Source organism: Pyxicephalus adspersus, chromosome 10 (assembly GCF_032062135.1).
Source record: "Pyxicephalus adspersus chromosome 10, UCB_Pads_2.0, whole genome shotgun sequence".
NCBI classification, from domain to species: domain Eukaryota; kingdom Metazoa; phylum Chordata; class Amphibia; order Anura; family Pyxicephalidae; genus Pyxicephalus; species Pyxicephalus adspersus.
In genome coordinates, this window is record NC_092867.1 from 16,937,582 (window position 1) to 16,955,501 (window position 17,920).

At 37.0% G+C, this 17,920-nt stretch overlaps 1 protein-coding gene across 1 annotated transcript in view; it reads right to left on the bottom strand.

Moving 5' to 3' along the window:
- The window catches only part of LOC140339409 (disintegrin and metalloproteinase domain-containing protein 9-like), a 39,660-nt gene extending 23,240 nt beyond the window's left edge, over nt 1-16,420 (bottom strand). The window contains exons 1-5 of the mRNA XM_072424110.1: nt 16,135-16,420; nt 5,525-5,616; nt 1,536-1,612; nt 1,293-1,371; nt 741-820 (exon numbers count right to left, since the gene is read on the bottom strand). Coding sequence (XP_072280211.1) covers nt 741-820; nt 1,293-1,371; nt 1,536-1,612; nt 5,525-5,616; nt 16,135-16,183 — 377 coding nt within the window. The 5' untranslated portion in view covers nt 16,184-16,420. The remainder of the gene's footprint in view (nt 1-740; nt 821-1,292; nt 1,372-1,535; nt 1,613-5,524; nt 5,617-16,134) is intronic.
- Between the last annotated feature and the right edge of the window lie 1,500 nt (nt 16,421-17,920).

Consider the following 17,920-nt stretch of genomic DNA (forward strand, 5'->3'; position numbering starts at 1 on the left):
TTGGTGGACTGATACCCGTGTATGGTTCATTTTTGGACTCACCTCTGCTGCATTCCCCTGTACTGCATATCTGTGTAACGTCTGGCAACTGACCCCGGACCACCATTCTGACCACCATTGTGACGCCTATCCTGCCTGGTGGGCTCCTGGTCCTATGTCAATCCTGCGAACTGAAGTCCTGGGACAACCTTGTGCTAAGACAGTACAACTAGATTCTTGAGACTGAGCAGGGGCTTACTATAGGTGAAGAGTGCAGAGTTAAATTGGGGGATTGGCGCCTGCTGAGCACTGGTGCTGGACCAAGCCTTTACAGACAGGCTCAATAACCTTTGCTTTTGGGATTGTAGTGGAGCTTAACTTTTGCAGTTCCTGTGGTTTAACAGATTTAGGAAGGCCAATAAGTCTTAAATTGTTTCGTCTTGATCGTTTCTCCAAATCAGTTACTCCACCTAATAAAGCATTGTAATTATCACTCACAAATCTTTGTTGTGTTGCCACTAATCTGTCCTCAAGGTCGCTCACTCGCTGTTGTAAGGTAAGATATTTCACCTTCATGTTCACATCAGGTGCTGCAACCGGGAATTCAGCCTCTCTCTTTGCACCAAATGTATAAATGTTACATTGGTCATTTTACTACATATCTATTTATTTGTACACCTGTAGCAGACTAGAATAGATTCCTTTTCAACTTATTCCTTAGATTTATTCTTAAAATAAAAACGAAATAAATTTATACCAACCTGAGGCCATAGCAAGTGCTGAGAGCAACAGCCGAATCTGCCATTCCATCTACTTGTCCATAGAAATAACAGCTGTATTCCTGGCAAGAAAGCAATTTCACAGATGTTAAGGATACATTTACATACAACATGGATGTTCTCTAGGCATGTAGAATTGTAATATATTATTTAAATAATTGTAACAAGAAGCAAGAAATGTGTCCATGTAGAGGGGAGATCCAGATTTCAATTTATAGATAATATCAATAACATGGGGATGTGACCTCTAGAAGAATAGTTAAAACTAGAAACTTTATGAGAGAAGTGTGTGTTCTGGTATTCTAACACATAATGACAACATTTCCATACGTAGAGTACAGGAAGCTAGCATTGTCACATTAGGATGGGAAGTGTCATAACCACTAGGTAAAATAAAACCTTAAAACCAATGTAGCTACTACATGTACAGACTATTGAGCTGCAATGTATTATATAAATTCGTTATATTAGGGTTAGATACACAATGGCAGCAAGAGAATGAAATAAATAAAGAAATGCCGGGATTACACATACCGGTGCTTTTCTTTTTAGTTTCTGCAGTCCTTCATTTAAGCTGTATGTAAACTGTTCAAAGTCTTTGCTAATAAAATCTCTGAAAAAATAATGGGAGAGGTTGAATTCTGACATTTTGCTGTCCAGGATCTAATCAGCAAAATGTACAACAAACCACTTAGGGATAAGAATTTAATGGTAGATACATTCATTATAAGACTATAAACCCCAGCATCTGTTTTAAATATAAATTACTCTGCATACCTGTTCCTCTGGAGGTTTAGAAGCAGCGTACCATTTGATGTTGGAATGATGTATGTTACATTATCCTCCCATAGGCCCTGGTGATAAAATAACAATAGATTTGTTTATTGTTGCCCTACACCTTTATTACATATTGCAAACTCCTTGTCTAGGAAACTATAGCCCTGGTACTGAGAAACTATTGGTACTGAGACCCAGACACTATGTCAATAGGCTTGTGTTTGCTTAAGTTTTTTTTATTTTCATGAGAATAAAAAAACATATTGGAAGCAGGTCAAATGCAAGTCAGAAGAAGCCCAATGCATCTGTAAAAGTGTCAATGAATCATTATAGGCATCTCAAACAGATATCAAAGCATTACCACTGACAAAAACCCAAAATAACATGTTCATGCCTATATGATGAGCTACCAAGCAGGAAACAAGATTTAGAGAATATATAAAACACATTTCCACATTGTATGCACTCATACTGCAATTATTATGACAGATTCCAGGAGTTGTTAGAGCCTGTACGAATGTTACTTTTGGGGCCAGTTATTTACCAATATCCAAAGTGGACCTGCCTTTCTACACATAGCAATACTGATATTATATTGCTGTACCCAAATCAAAACTTTAAGGATAAGTGCAATAAGCGCTCTCATCTGGGTAATCGCCACCTTCCTATGTAAAAAAACAAAACAAAAACACATGTGCAGGTCAGCATAAGCAGCTGCCAGGACTAATTGAACACCTGTCTGGGAATCATTCCGGCCCAGCCAATCAAGATGGAAAAAAATTAAAGCAAGGAAGAGAAGGAGGAAGATGGTGGTGCCCACAATGAAACACACTACAGGTTAGTAGTGATCAGGCAGGTAAGTTTATTTTATTTCAGTAGGAACACCACTTGTCTGGTTGCAACCTGTCTGGTTGCATTTTTTGAATTTTTGTGTTTAGTTTTGCATTAAAGAACAATAAAGAAGATCATAACATTTTCTAAACTTTGTTTTTAGACCTATAATGCTTTGTAGGAAAACATTTTTAGGAATGTGCAACACTTTGATTCTACCTATAACCTTGTAAGAATCATTAACAGGTGAATGCAGTTTACAAAGCCAACACACCAGAATAAGAATACTTGCTTGAAAAAAAAAAGATGTCATTTGTTTCCAGCTAAGTCCAATGACATCTGAGAAATGAGAAATTACAGTTACACTGGTAAAATATAGATACCTATTCTTGCATTAAAACATTGTGAAATGATGAAAAACCTTGCTAGGGGATATGCTGGTGGAATCTAATTTCTTCGAAGTCACAAGCAAGAGTCATCGTTATGAGCAATGTCATCATGGCCAGATTTAGGACCTATGTTGTCAGGCTTTCGTTCACTTCCGGTGGGTTTTTACTAATAAAACAAGTCTAGGGTAATACAAAGTACACTTGCGATAGCTCAAACGCAGGTCAGAAAAAAGGTCAACAGGTCAAATTAACCTTCCAATTTATTCTGAATGATTCAAGGCCTCATCAGTATCAAATAATGTCAAACCTATGCATTCTGGGCCATCCAGCAAATACAGAACTGACCATTTATGCCTAAAGGCTTTTCAGGAATTCCAAAATTTTATCTTAGGACCTGCATATAGATAGTGATTTCATTATTTTAACTTTCATGGGAGTTGTGCAAGAGAAAAAAGTTTTTGCTATTCAAAAAGTGCATTAGGGCATGATTACAGTTTTTTATTGAACATAGCGGCAAGCCCTTGGCCTTCTGGAACAATCCTGTGTCACTAACTAATAGATACATCAAAGAGACGACCTGTTTGGTCACAGTACCTGTAGACATGTTAAGCACAAAATGAGGACCCTTTATACCAACTGTGAAGCACGGGAGTGGAAATGCTATCATCTGAATTTGTTTTGCTGCTTCAAGACCTGGGCAGCATGTAGTCATCAAGTAACTATGCATCCTGCTGCTTGATGAGAATGTTAGGTCATCCGAAAGCTAAAACAAATGCAGATAATGATAATGATCCAAAGCACATCAGTAAATCCACCACAAACTGGAGGGGTTATAAATGGTTTAGTCAAACCCATGATTCAAATCCCATTGAAATGTGGAATAGATTACGTCATTTATCCAATAAAATCCACTAACATCTTCAAACTGAAGTCGTTTTGCATGGGTGAGAGGTCACAAGATTATGAAGTTGATGACAGAAACTGGTAGACAATCATGTACAATCCTTACAAAAATTAATTTCTTCTAAAATAGGCAATTATCAGCTTTTGAGTCTAAATGTGTACTTACAATTGATATTTTTGTTGATTAAATGTTTGAAAAGGCAAATGATCTATGTGATTGTAAGCAAGTAAATCGCCTTCATCTGTAGGCACTACATTATCTGAATAAAGATCTGATATTTGCCCATGTTGTAAAAATCCACAACTTTCATTGGCTGTACATACTTCTGTACAGACGCAACACATCTCCCATTAACTCCCATTGACATGCAAGAAATTCTTCTAGAAGTTTGCTTTAAAACGTTGGATGTTAGGCGTTCCTTTAGATTCACAAGCTAAACAACTGGAGATGTACTGCATTTAGAACTTTGTTTTTAGAAACTTTACTTTTTATATATGCTCTTTTTCATTTTGTTTTATTCTAGACAAAGTCCATTATCCTAAACTTTCTAAAAAAAAAACAACAAACATGGTTTTTTGGTTACCTGAACCTGACCACAGGTCTTTCTTTGATCTGTCCACACATCTAGTTGTTTCAATAGTTATTATGTGTGATTTCCATGTGTAACCCATCAGTATTGTTCTTTGTTTTCCTTTAACAAAGTTTAACCCCAGGTAGATATAGCATATAGTTGTACCTGTGCATCAGTGATGGCCATCTACTATACAAAAAATGTATAGTAGTTGCAAGTAAGAAAAGTGTGATTTTTTAAGACATCTTCAAGACCCTAAACACCATGAAAACCTTTACTTTTTATAACACAACAATTAAAATGAGTGCATAAACCGAGACTAGAAATATGGTCACACATTTAAAGTAGAATACAGTGAATGTATGCATGTATTCCTAGAGGTGCCCCCTGGTTTTTGTAAAATTGAAACCATAATTTTATATGATGTCATATTCATGTATGTGACTGAACAAGTGAAGGACAGAACATATGTTGTTTATTTATCATACTTGAAAGATTTGATGCTATTGCTATTTTGGAGTTGTATTATCATGTGGTCCTCATTATGTATTTCTGTATGTATTTATTATTATTATTATTAAACAGGATTTATATAGCGCCAACATATTACGCAGCGCTGTACATTAAATATGTATGACCATATTTGAATGTATGGACTTGTATATATCATATTGTAACCATATTGTACAAGTCACAGAAATCTGGCGTCACTACACATACACATATTCACATACATGTATTCTTGTTAAATTGCTATATTTATATATACACAAGTTTTTTTATAAAACAGAATAAGACGATCCTGATCTTAATACACCCAAATAATAATAATAATAATTATAATACAATAATACTTTTTACTGTTTTATCAGCTAATCTAGACATCCATTATCTGAAAATTAAATCAGAATATATATATTAAAAAGATATATATTGGAGAGGTCAGATAGTAGACCACCTATATGACGCGTTTCACAGCAAAAGATTGAACTGCTTTATCAGGGGTGCTGGCAATACATGAATACTGTCAATTTATTATAACATAAGTAGAGCATAACTATATACATAACTTATTGTCTAAAATGTTGTGTAATATATATAAATATATATATATATATATATATATATATATATATATATCATTCAGTACTGCTATATAAAGTTAGAAAAAATGAAATACTGTGACTATCAGGAGTACACAAGATAAGTCGGACAGATATACAAAACACCAATTAACAAATTCAAATAGTGTAAGAACACATAAGTCTAACATGGATCATGAAGAATATTTTACCGTATAGTTCTGTCCCGCATCTCTTCTCTCTCTGCTCAAGATCCGCTCTGGGAATACGATTTCCTCTTTATGAAGCCCAAATACATCATGTCCTGTGGAAGTATCAGAAATAACAAATTTAGAGTTACCCAATTTGGCTTTTTATATATTTAATAGGATAAATATCAGGAATAATGGAGATTATTTCTCTGCGTATCATGATATGATAAGTTTTGACCTGTTATCAAACACATGAGCGACATGGAAGATACAACTGATATATTCTCTTGCTAGTTGCCTCGCTGTCATGATCAACCTCTTCAGTACTTGGATTAGGTAGCCTGGGACAAGCATACAAGTAATAACTTTTTTTTGTTTATACTATAGGTTTTTATTTTCAGAAGCTGTTCAGCCGAACCATTCCTAGGGCCAGAGTGTGAGAGTGCCCTTAGAGTTTGTTACATGACTAGAATTAAGCAAGAGTTAGCTATGAGATCAGTATGTGCGAATTCCGCCCTGCAGCACTAAGGCACAGATTCCTCAGCCAGAAAGATGAGTTCATTGACACATACCTGCAGTAGATTGACCTGTCAGGTGACTTTAAAAACGTATTTGTCTTCAGAAAGTGAAGCATTTTAGTATGCAATATGAATCATACTATATAGGAAAAGTAATTACATCACCTATACTAATAATACAATATTTATGGTGATTTAAAATAATATATTTTATTCCATTCATAAAAAAGTATACACTAATATAATCATCCTAAAAAAGATGGGCATCCAATGCTATAGATTATAGTCCTGCAATGATCTTTTGTACTGTAAATGCAACCATCATTTTAAAGCACATAAAATATTGTATTTGACCATTGAAAGTCCCATTTTTCTTTTCATATTGTATATTTCAGGTCCTGTTAGCTGTTCAGATCTGTGATATATAGAAAAATACCAAACAAATAAAGAGTTTTTTTTAGGGCTATTTATAATGAATTAAACTAATTTCAAGAATGAATGTTTCCCACCAGATACAGTGCAAAGTACAAGGACGTTAATATTTCCCACTTATTTAGGTTTGGTTACAACCTTGTTTGTTTTTTCTATATATCTATTTTTTAGGGGTTGACTCAAAATTACAAAATATGGGAAAATAACCACCACCCTCCTTTTCTTTTTCAGATCTGTGGCTGATCTACAGACACACAAAGAGATGAGTGGATGTCTAATATGTAAAGGCATGAATTTTATATACCACCATCACATTGGTGCCCTTACCGCCTAAGCTATTTTTGATCTGTTAAATATGCAGTTCTATTGCCTGTCCTTCAGTATTCTCTCCATTTACAATTTGGCACTGATGCAGTCTTGTTTTTCACTGGTGGAAGGTGTGGAGCACATCAGTTTCTGATCTAACGTTTTTTTCTTTACTGCATCCATTGGCTCAAAGCATGTTCTTTTTAAGTACCAATTTCAATATAGGAAAAAGAAAAAAGTCCCTAGTTGCCAAATCTGGTGAATATGGAGGATGTTCCAGAGTATTGATCTGCTGCTGATCATTTCCTGACTCTCTCTCAGCTTTGTCTACTTCCTTATGATAATGTTGGATCACTGTTGTGCCCTCTGGAACCAATTCTGCCAAAATGCTCTTTGTGTCACAAAACACGATGAGCATGGCTTTGAATTTAGACTTGCTTTGACACGCTTTTTTGATTCTTGGTGATGAAGGTGTTTTCAGGGCATTGACCGTGGCATTGTTTTAGGATCATACTGGAAGATCCAGGTCTCGGGTAATGACCACCTAAAGTTGATGCAGGATGTCAGCACAAATTTCCATGCGGCACTCTATTTGCTCTGATGCGAAATTTTACTAAAAAGTTTAAATCGACTCATTGCTCAAGTTTTAAACTTATGATTTCAGCACATGAGGATAAACACAATGGCATTAAACAGTGACTGACAACAAACTCAATGGCAGAGTGCCATCGTTTGTTGTCCAGGTTTGGAGAAGCTTAAACATTCATGGAAAGTGTTCATAATCAGTTCTGACTACTTTGTTTAAGAGATGGAAGTAGAGACTTGTTATTTAATAGACAGACCTTTATGTATTTATATAGATATATACATATATATACCCCCACCCCTACACAGACATAGCATAGCAGCAACTTATTCCCATTCCATATACAATATAACAATGGCCCCCACAAATTTCCACACCCACTGATTGTGACTACACCTACACAATGTCTTTTAGCCCCCCCCCCACCCAGTTTCCTGTATTGACGCACCTACAACCCACACCCTGGGCTGATGGAGCAACTCGACGTGCTGCATGCCATTAAATCACATTTGCTTTATCCATAAAGGATGTTGGTTGCTAAATACAAACATGATTTAATCTCTTAGCAATTCAACATAGAAAGATTATTTTTATATCACCTCTTCCTGCATTCATAGTTTTTCAGTATTTGTAGTTTTTAAAAACATTTCCCAAGTGCAAGTAATAGAACCACATATATAGGAATGAAAGTACCAATTAAACATTGATATAAACTGGTATAATTATAGATTTGTAGCATTGAAATATATTGTAATGATGATCCCTCACACCCTACAATGAGGATCAATCATACAAGGGTGAGGAGAATAGTATTGCAGCCACCTTTAACAAACCACACAATATTTTCTATTTTCTAAGCAGTGAGACGTGACAGCTGGAGGATCCCTTAAGCTTCATGCAGACTTGTAAATAGATAGCTATAGCCTGGTGGTATTTTCTTTTTGTTGGGTGGCATGGTAGTTGTAGTAAATTGTTCCCTTTCTGTCAACATTTTTAAGGTGTCAGATTTTTTGAGGATAAAAAGAATAGATTTTATTAGTGAGAATTGCATGGTTTAAACGCTTCTGTTTATTGAAGATCCTAAGTAAGTAGGTAAGTAGGTTAGTCCTTATTACCATCTGCCTCGAGAATAGCAAGAGGGGTTTACGGCTGATCTTGCTAGGTTATATGGCACCCCTGAAGTGTGAGAAGGTACAGAGAGGATTAGTGTGTAGGAGGTAGAGGTACAGGAAGAATTAGGGCATAGTTTAGGGGTACAGGGAGGGTAAGTGGTTGGCTTGAGCACAAAGAGTGGGTTAGTGCATGGTTTGGGGGTACAGAAAAGGTTAGTATGTGGACTGAAGATACAAAGAAAATTAACTTATGGTTTGGGGGTACAGAGAGAGTTGGCATATATGTTGAGAATACATAAAAGATTACTGCATAGTTTAGGGGTACAGATAGGATTAATGTTTGGACTGAGAATTTGGAGACAGTCAATGCATGGTTTGGGGCTGTAGAAAGGTTTAGTACACAGGTTGGAGATACTGAAGGGGTAAGCGTGTGGTTTGGGGGTACTGAGAAGGTTGGTGTGTGGACTGAAGATACAAAGTGAGTTAGTGCAAAGTTTAGGATACAGAGTGGAATGGTGTGTAGATGGAGAATACAAATAGAGTTAATATATGGTTTTTGCAGAGAAGATTACTACTACTGGTTTTAGGGTGCAAAGAGGCATGAGGAATGAGGATGAGTTAATAAATTGTTTTATGATACAGAGAGGGTTCGTTGAATGGTTGAGGATACTGAGAGGGTTAGTGCATGAAGTAATGTGAGGGTTGAGGAACATAGGCAGCACGGTTGCTCAGTGGTTAGCTGTCTGGCCCTTGCAGTGCTAGGTCTCAGGTTCGAATCTTGGCTAGAACACTATTTGCATGTTCTTCCCATTTTGCATGGGTTTCTTCCCACATCGCAAAGACATGCAGTTACGTTAATTGGCTTACCCCAAAATTGACCTTAGACTGTGGTAATGACATATGTATGGTGGGGACATTAAATTGTGAGCCCCTTTGAGGGACATGACATGACTATGGACTTTGTAAAGTGCTGCGTAATATGTCAGCGCTATATAAACAGTAATAATAACTCTAAACCAAAAACCAAACCAACCAGTGCTGAAACTTAATGTAACAATACAAGTACCCTTTATACTGAAGCCAATCGCTGCCCAAGTACATACATGTATAATTAAACATAATAACAAGTCAGGTTCCATTTATTGCCAAATATATCACATAACTGTATACTTTGTAACTATGGTCATAATTTAATGACAGTTAATTATTCAGGATTTACAGAATACTTAGATACAAATCTATGAACACTGCAATCTGGCTGAAACACAGGAATAATCTGTTAATTATCATTGACTTAAAAAAAAAAAATTGTATACATGTGGCCCAAGTACAGGAGACATTAAGAAGTCATGTCACATGATGAAAGTTACTGCACAAGTGTGAATTTCTAATCCATACAATTTGTTACACCTTGGGATGTGAAACAGAACATAACGGAATGATAAAGTGATCAATCAAGTCTTTTTGTTTTTATCTTTTTGACCGAGTATAGCTCTAGGTTTTTCTAATACATGTTTAAATTTGCAGGCAGCTTTCGGATCATTTCATGGCTTGCTGCAGGTATGGCTTGTTAGGTATTTTTATATCTCAGAGATCCACTCATCATATTTTTTTATAAATCAAATTGACACGTTTCACTCACCTACTTGTTTTAGGCAGAGGTAGCAATAAGTAGTAAACAGTTGCTTCACTTTTTAAAATTGTAGAGTGTTGCAGCCAATAGCTACAATAGTTTTAATTCTTTTTTTCATTAATCTATACTAAGTACCCCATAGTGACATAAAGTGAAAACATAATTTTAGACAATTTTGTAAATGTATTAGAAAAAACTGAAATATCACATGTACATAAGTATATAGAATTATATCACACATGCATCGCCTATTTCTGGTGGATGAATGGGTCAGGTCACGGAGCTTCTTACTAACTTTCTAAACAAATAATTATTATTAGCCTAATTGGAAACACAATATTTCTACGTACATAACTATGAAGCAGAAGAGAGAGGAAAAGAGGTCTTATATTCCCATTAACCTGGACTATATCGCAAAAAAACTGTAAATGAGTTGGCTGGAATCAACATCAAATAGAAAAGATAGGTATATTAATCGTCGAATTGCCCTATTGAATCTGTATTCCATACCACATTGTTTATCCAACATGTTCTATCCAAAGCTATGTGTCTATCTACATTTGCCAGAAATGTCTTTATAATTATCTAAAGAACAAACAGATTTTAGAAAGTTTACTCGATGCCCCTGGAGACCTCTTTTCTCCCCATTTTTTGATCTCCTTCTCGGGGTGATTTCAAAACTGTGTCCACCAGTCAGGGCCCTTTGGAACCATCAAGGCTCATTACACATGTCATTTTAATACATTATGACTTGGGTTATGTTATTGGAATGTACTAATAATGACAACATCATAATTTGAAAAAGTTTGGATTTATCCTAAAAAATGGTTTTGGCAGATCGTTTTAGTAGATGATACATTAAAAACATTCAGGGACTATAAGACATGTATTTTTTAGGATAGGTAGTGCCTTTTCTTTGGATAGAGAGGGGTATAAGTTATACAATATGTGTTATATTGTATATCCCAGTTGTCCCCGGGTTACATAAGAGATAGGGACTTTAAGTTTGTTCTTAAGTTAAATTTGTATGTAAGTCAGAACAGGTACATTATTTTAATAAATTCAATAAGGACAGATGTTTGTCTCAGCATATTATTAGGTAAGTGTGGTGTCAGTTATTGTATAAAATCCTCACTGTGAGTTAATCACAAACAAAGCAAAAAATCCTTATGAAGCCTAGACATTCATTAACTTCTGGAGCAAGCTCTGCTTTGATATGCAAAAAGAAACAACTGCAGAGTTTGTCTTGGTCATTAAAGATTTACAAGAGGCTGCAGAAAGAGCTCACCCCCCTAAGATCACCCACAACCTCAGCTGTGTTTAGCAAAAGATTTCTTCTGCTAGTCATGCAAACTGTCCCCCTCCCTTCAAGCAGAGGTTCTGCACACAGCAGGCAGGGAAGCCCTGTTTCTATCTGGGATGTGTCTGTATGTCGGATGTCCTTAACTCGAGGACTTCCTGTATTCATACTAATTGACATATGTCAGACCTGAAAAAGAAGATTTGTGGAGGGCAGAATTTTGGGTATTTGGATAAAGAGGTTCACCGGAACAGCAGATACACCACCAGCCCTGGGGTCTCTATAGTCTGTGTTTAGTGACAAGGATGGTTTCCCTGTATAGAAATTTGAGTTCACCATCAGTTGGTAAGAAGAAACACTTACACCAGACACACATAATAATACTTTGCATACGAAAAAAAATGTTTCTAAAAATATACAGCTATACAGAGTAAACATTACTTGCAGATGTCCATGGCTGGATAGCATAGGCCTGATATGCTCCATATACATTATAATGCTCAAATAACACCAGAGGGAAATATTTGATAGTTTTCTCCCAGGATTTTCATACCCATGATAGGGATGTACAAGCCTTGTGCATTGCATGGAAACATGAGCATTAACACAACACATTCATGTGAACAAAGCCCAAATCCAAGTTTAAAAATTAATCAAATGATAAAAATGAAGCTACAGTAAACCAAATAAATATTGTGTAAATGCAAAATGAGTACAAACAGTAGCAGCTAACGGTAAATATCACAAATTACAAAATACTTTGATTAAAAGGAGACAAAGGGTAAGAAAGAACGAAAGCTATAAATCAATAAATATATACATGATATGTAAAAATACAACTAAGTCCAAACTCTAAAAGCAGGTCATGAAATTTTAATTTAATAAACCAAAAATAGAAGTGAAAAAGATTCCAACACCAAAGAGCATGTCAGTGCATGTCAGGGCCTTCATCTAAAATTTGAAACACATCCATAAATGACAGACTACAGGAGATGGACAATGCTATAGGATTGTTCCAAGAGATGGTCAGAGACTGTAGACACGCTGTAGCATTTTTTTTCTTTTTGAGACTAAGGACATGCATCGGTAGACACATTGGGCCTGATTTAATAAAGCTCCCCAAGGCTGGAGAGGATAGACTTTCATCAGTGAAGCTGGGTGATCCAGCAAACATGGAATGGATCTGGTCCAGGATTAAAAACATTTGCTAACAAATATCAAATTGCTTTTAAGGAATCAATTCCAGGTTTGCTGGATCACCCAGCTTCACTGATGAAAGTGTATCCGCTCCAGCCTTGGAGAGCTTTAATAATTCAAGCCCATTACATGAGACTGAACTTTATCAAATCGATGACTCCATATTGAATCCAAATTGATCCCTTGAACTCTGTGCCAGCAAGATAAAGTTTTATTATAAAAGTTTAGAGATAAGAAAAACCCTTCCCTACATTTTTTCACAATCAACTTCCTCAAACCACCTCCAGTATACTTGAAACCAGGATGCTAGCTACTCACAGGATGGTATTGAGGTATTGAAAATATTTGCTCAGCATTTTTTTGTGGTTGCTAATACCTTACAAGGGCCATTTGAGGTTATTAGAAGAAGGCAGATGAAGTAAATACAACAGTCATTCTATAACTACAAGCACCTAAATAACACACAGCAATTAAGTTGGGATTATGTACAACACATATCAAACATTTAATAGTTTGATTTGTATCAGTTCAAGCAGGGTTAGATCCTAATAATATTTAGCAATTTGTCTTTTATTTTTTTAAGGGTAACCTCTATCATGATGCAGATTTTATTCATTTTATCTATTTATGCCCAAAATAGACATTGACATTAAGCAATGCTGTCATTTATATGATCAATGTACACAAAACAACATTTACATTATTATTATTGACACTTTACAATAGTTTAAAAAAGCTGCAAAATGATGCTTCATATGAAGCATTTAGGATGAGGGAAAAGTGGTAAAATCCATGACAATATCCTGTATCCACAGAGGAGGGGGCAATTAAAGGCATTTACCCCTTTGTAGTTTTCGATCATATCTCTGCTATGGTATCAAAGTTGCAGCCTTTTAAGCCACTGGAACATAGCCTGAGGATTTGATCCTTCTCCTCCTGGCTCTATGATGGACATTATCGCAATGTGGTGTGAGGGGTCAGCTCAATAGAGGTAGGCACAGCAGTCAGAGACAGTGCCCCTGATTCATCAAGCAAAATCGGATTATCGGTCGCGCATTCGTATTAGCGATCCGGAATCGTGCGCGATCGTACTATTCAACAACTGAAAAAGCTCGCGCACGGAGCCGCGCTTATCCGACAGCTTTTTACTGGCGATCTTGCATTGAAAGTCACTGTTCCCCTAATGAAGGCTGGAATCCGGCTGGTAGTGAGGCGGGTGTACGCGCATACTCGAGTCCGGACCGCGGTAATCCGCGATCGCTGGCCGCGCGTACTTTCGCGCTTCCAGCGAGCGCGAATTTCATTGATGAATCAGGGGCACTGACACAACGGCACAGTTCACACAGGGATTTGCCTGTTTTCTTTATTTTCATCCACAAGCAAAAGATAATGCCTTTACATACAGGCAAAAACACAAAATTAATTCCTGCTTGGCTGAGCACTAACTAAACACAAGATCACACTTTCTATACGGGTGGCTTACTACAAGCCATACGACACAACTCAAAATAAACTTACAGTGTCCTTTTTATCATTTTAGCAGACTTCAGCAGCAATGGTGAAAGACAAATCTGTTCAACCAGTTCCCATACCCATACACATACCCATACCCATACAGATATATATAGCCCAGAAATAAGCTGATCTCTATCACCTGGCTGAGAGCTATATAGGAAACCTGTTTTGGACAGGAAGGGATTGAGGAGCCCCACTACCAACCTGCTCATCATTCCATAAAAATCCAGACCCGACCAACCATTTACCAAAGTCCTCAGCAAACAATGTTTTGCTAAGGCAACCCATCTTTCCTGGATTTCTGATATCTCACCCAGCGTTTCCTAGTTGAGATATCCGCTTCCTGTATCCTAGTACATTGTATATGAAAGAAACCTAGGTGAAATATAACGATTTTCTACTACTTTTCCAGCCACTGGCCCTGATTTATTAAAGCTCTCCAAGGCTGGAGAGAATACACTTTCATCAGTGAAGCTGGGTGATCCAGCAAACCTGGAATGGATCTGGTCTAGGATTCAAAACTTTTGCTGGCTAATAGCAAATGATTTTTAAATATCCTTTCCATGTTTTCTGGATCACCCAGCTTCACTTCCGAAAGTGTATTCTCTCAAGCCTTGGAGAGCTTTAGTAAACCAGGGCCACTGTCTCACAGTGGATTTTGATTGGGCATATTTGCTGGATTTAACATGGACCCTCACCAGAGAAAGTCGGAACACTAAGCAAGGGAAGCATGGCCATGGGAGGGTACAAGAAGTAAAACGATACCAGGTAATTTACTGTTGAGCTCAGCAACAATCAGACACAAGTACAATTAATGAACATCATAGGTGGGGGTCATTTCTGGAGCCTGGGGGCTATAGTTTGGGCTTATTATTGACTGGGGGTTAATATTGCTGATTCCTGCTGAGGTTTATCATTGCTGGCATGATACTCTCTGGGTAATAATTGTTGCCCCAGATACTTCCTGGCAGTTTTCTTTGCTGGCCCTGGTACTTGTTGGGGGTTATCATTGGTGGCTCTGATACTTGTACGGGGCTATTATTGCTGGCCCTGATACTTGCTAGTATTATCAATAAGGAGTTATTGAAATTGGTACGATGAGTTGATCACCTGCTTAGTTCAATATTTTAATAACTGCTTGCCACATCCACCCAGTATTGTAGCAATTCAAAATATGTAGAAAGTAAGGGGACTTAATTGGCACATAAAATGTCCCCTTTCTTTCTGCATGTTTTGAATTATTATCAATAAGGATACATGGTTAATGAACAATCTAAAGTTTATTATCAAGTGAATATTTCAGTGGAAACTGTAGGTGAAAATAAATGTTACAAATTCTATTATTTGCCTAGGTATTCATGAGCAAACCTTGACCTTGCCGGCTGTTCTTTGCGGTCAGCAAAGCTTTCCTTCTGGCACTTCTAAAGTAGATTGTGGCAATACTACACTGTTAGTGAAATATCTCCCAATTTACATCTGATAGTAAAAATTGCTAAATATATCATATATTAAGTTAAGGTTAAAATAAAGTATTGTACTTCTGTATTACTTTCTTCAAACATGCCATGCTCTTGTGGTCCACAAATAATCATCCATCATTTCCCCCAAAGATTTTCTGTGGACACAGACGTGTTAGGAATCTTTTAGGGGTCTGTTTATACAATATTCATCCAATGATTTGACAGAGTTTCACTCCCATTTTCATTTGTTCTATTTCCTTCCGTCACTGACGGGAGTATAAAGAATATGAATAAAAATAGGAGCAAACTGCATCAAAATGTCAAGAGAAAGTTTATAAATAGACCACTTAAGAGGCCAAAAACCAATTAACATGAACTAAACACATTTTGTAACAAAAACAGTACAAAATTCTAACAATGAAATGTAAACATACAAACTTACAAGAAATCGTTACAATGCAGGTAACCTAAGTTTCTAATTTATAAAGTTCTAAAAGCTAGCTCTGTCCTTAAAACCCAGAAATGGTTTCTAGGAGTCCCCATATAATGTGTTAGCCCCCCAAGTAACTCACCCCAATGCAGCAGACACAAAAGCCCCAGAATCAGATGCCTCTCCCACATGATTCGAGGAGATATGAGCTCTGTTCATGGCAGATCAGTCATCTCCATTGTGTCACGCAACTAGTGTGACGAACCAGAAAAGCCAGATCTCAGCACTCCTATCTGTCCAACAAAGTCCAAAGAAATCAGCATGGCCATTCACTAACGTCTTTCCACCATCTCAGGCATGTAAATGAACCAGTTCCACAACTATTGTCATGTAGACAAATGTTTGATGCAGCATTTTACATGACTCAGGTATTCAAATAAGGTTTCTGCTCAATACTGTAAATGATATATGCAATGCAATGGTTTATTTGCAGATCGGTGGATTTGGGTGATAAGGGAACCAGAATGGCGAGTTTATCTTAATAATAAAAAAAAAAAAAACAGTGCAGAGAACAAAGAACATCTTGGCCTTGTATATACCTTTCTGTTTTCCTGTATTGAGTCACAAGTGTGTTTCTACAAGAAATTTAATAAATTATCTTATAACAGAGATCAGATATTGTTACCTGTTGTGTGCTTTACTTCTCAAAGTAAGACCACACAGCGCCCTGCATCTTACAGCTCATTCATATAATGCACACGCCAATGTAAAGCCTGCTGTGACCTGATGAGTTCTCATTGGGCAGGTTAAGAAGGATTCACCTTGAAATATATTTTTCTGATGAATAGATCCATTTTTTTACTACTCTTTGACAAATAAAATAGATTACTTTAAAAAAATCAAATGTCTCTACATCTGATTACACCGAGTGCTACAAAATGCGTAATTTCAAGAGATTCTTATTTTAGGCTTATGCTGTGAGGATTTAAATATTATTATTATTATGACACAGGAGGAGAGCACCCTGCCCCAAGGAGCTTACAATCTAGGAGGTGGGGGAAGTAACACACATTAGGGAGATATGTAGTGGTGGGAAGTAGTGAGCGTTTAAGAGACAGAAGAAGATGGGTAGGCAAGTTTTAAAAGATGGGTTTTGAGCGCTCTTTTAAATGAGCAGAAAGTAGGAGCAAGCTGAATAGAATGAGGAAGACCATTCCAGAGAGTTGGGGCAGCTCTAGAGAAGTCTTGTATACGTGAGTGTGATGTGGTTATGAGTGGGGAAGTCATTAGTAGGTTATTGGAGGAGTGGAGAGAGAGCGGCAGGGGGAGTATTTTTTAACCATGTCAGAAATGTAAGTGGGACAATAACTGTGTAGAGATTTGAAGGCAAAGCACAGGAGCTTGAATTTGATTCTAAGGTGAAATGGAAGCCAGTGTCAGAGATCTGCAAAGAGATGCAGCGGAAGAGGAGCGTTGGCAAGGATGGATGAGTCTGGCTGCAGCATTCATAATAGACTGTAAAGGAGAGAGTCGGGTTAGTGGAATACCAGAGAGAAGGAGGTTACAGTAGTTCAGACGAGAGATGATAAGAGCGTGTACAAGGAGTTTGGTGGTCTCTGGGGACAGGTAGGGGCGGATTTTGGAGATGTTGCGTAGGTGAAAGTGACAGGACCTGGGGGGTGATCAACAGTTTCAAAAGCAAAATAAAGATCCAGGAGAAGGATGAGGGAAAAGTTGCCTTGAGACTTAGCTCTGAATAGGTCATTGGCCACATTAGTAAGGACTGTTTTGGTGGAATGGGCAGCTTGAAAACCAGACTGAAGAGGGTCAAGGAGAGAGTTGGTGTTCAGGTAATCGGTGAGCCTTTTAAAACATGCTTGTCCATGCATGTAATTTTATAATTTTTTTATTGTTTTTTTTTTACCTTC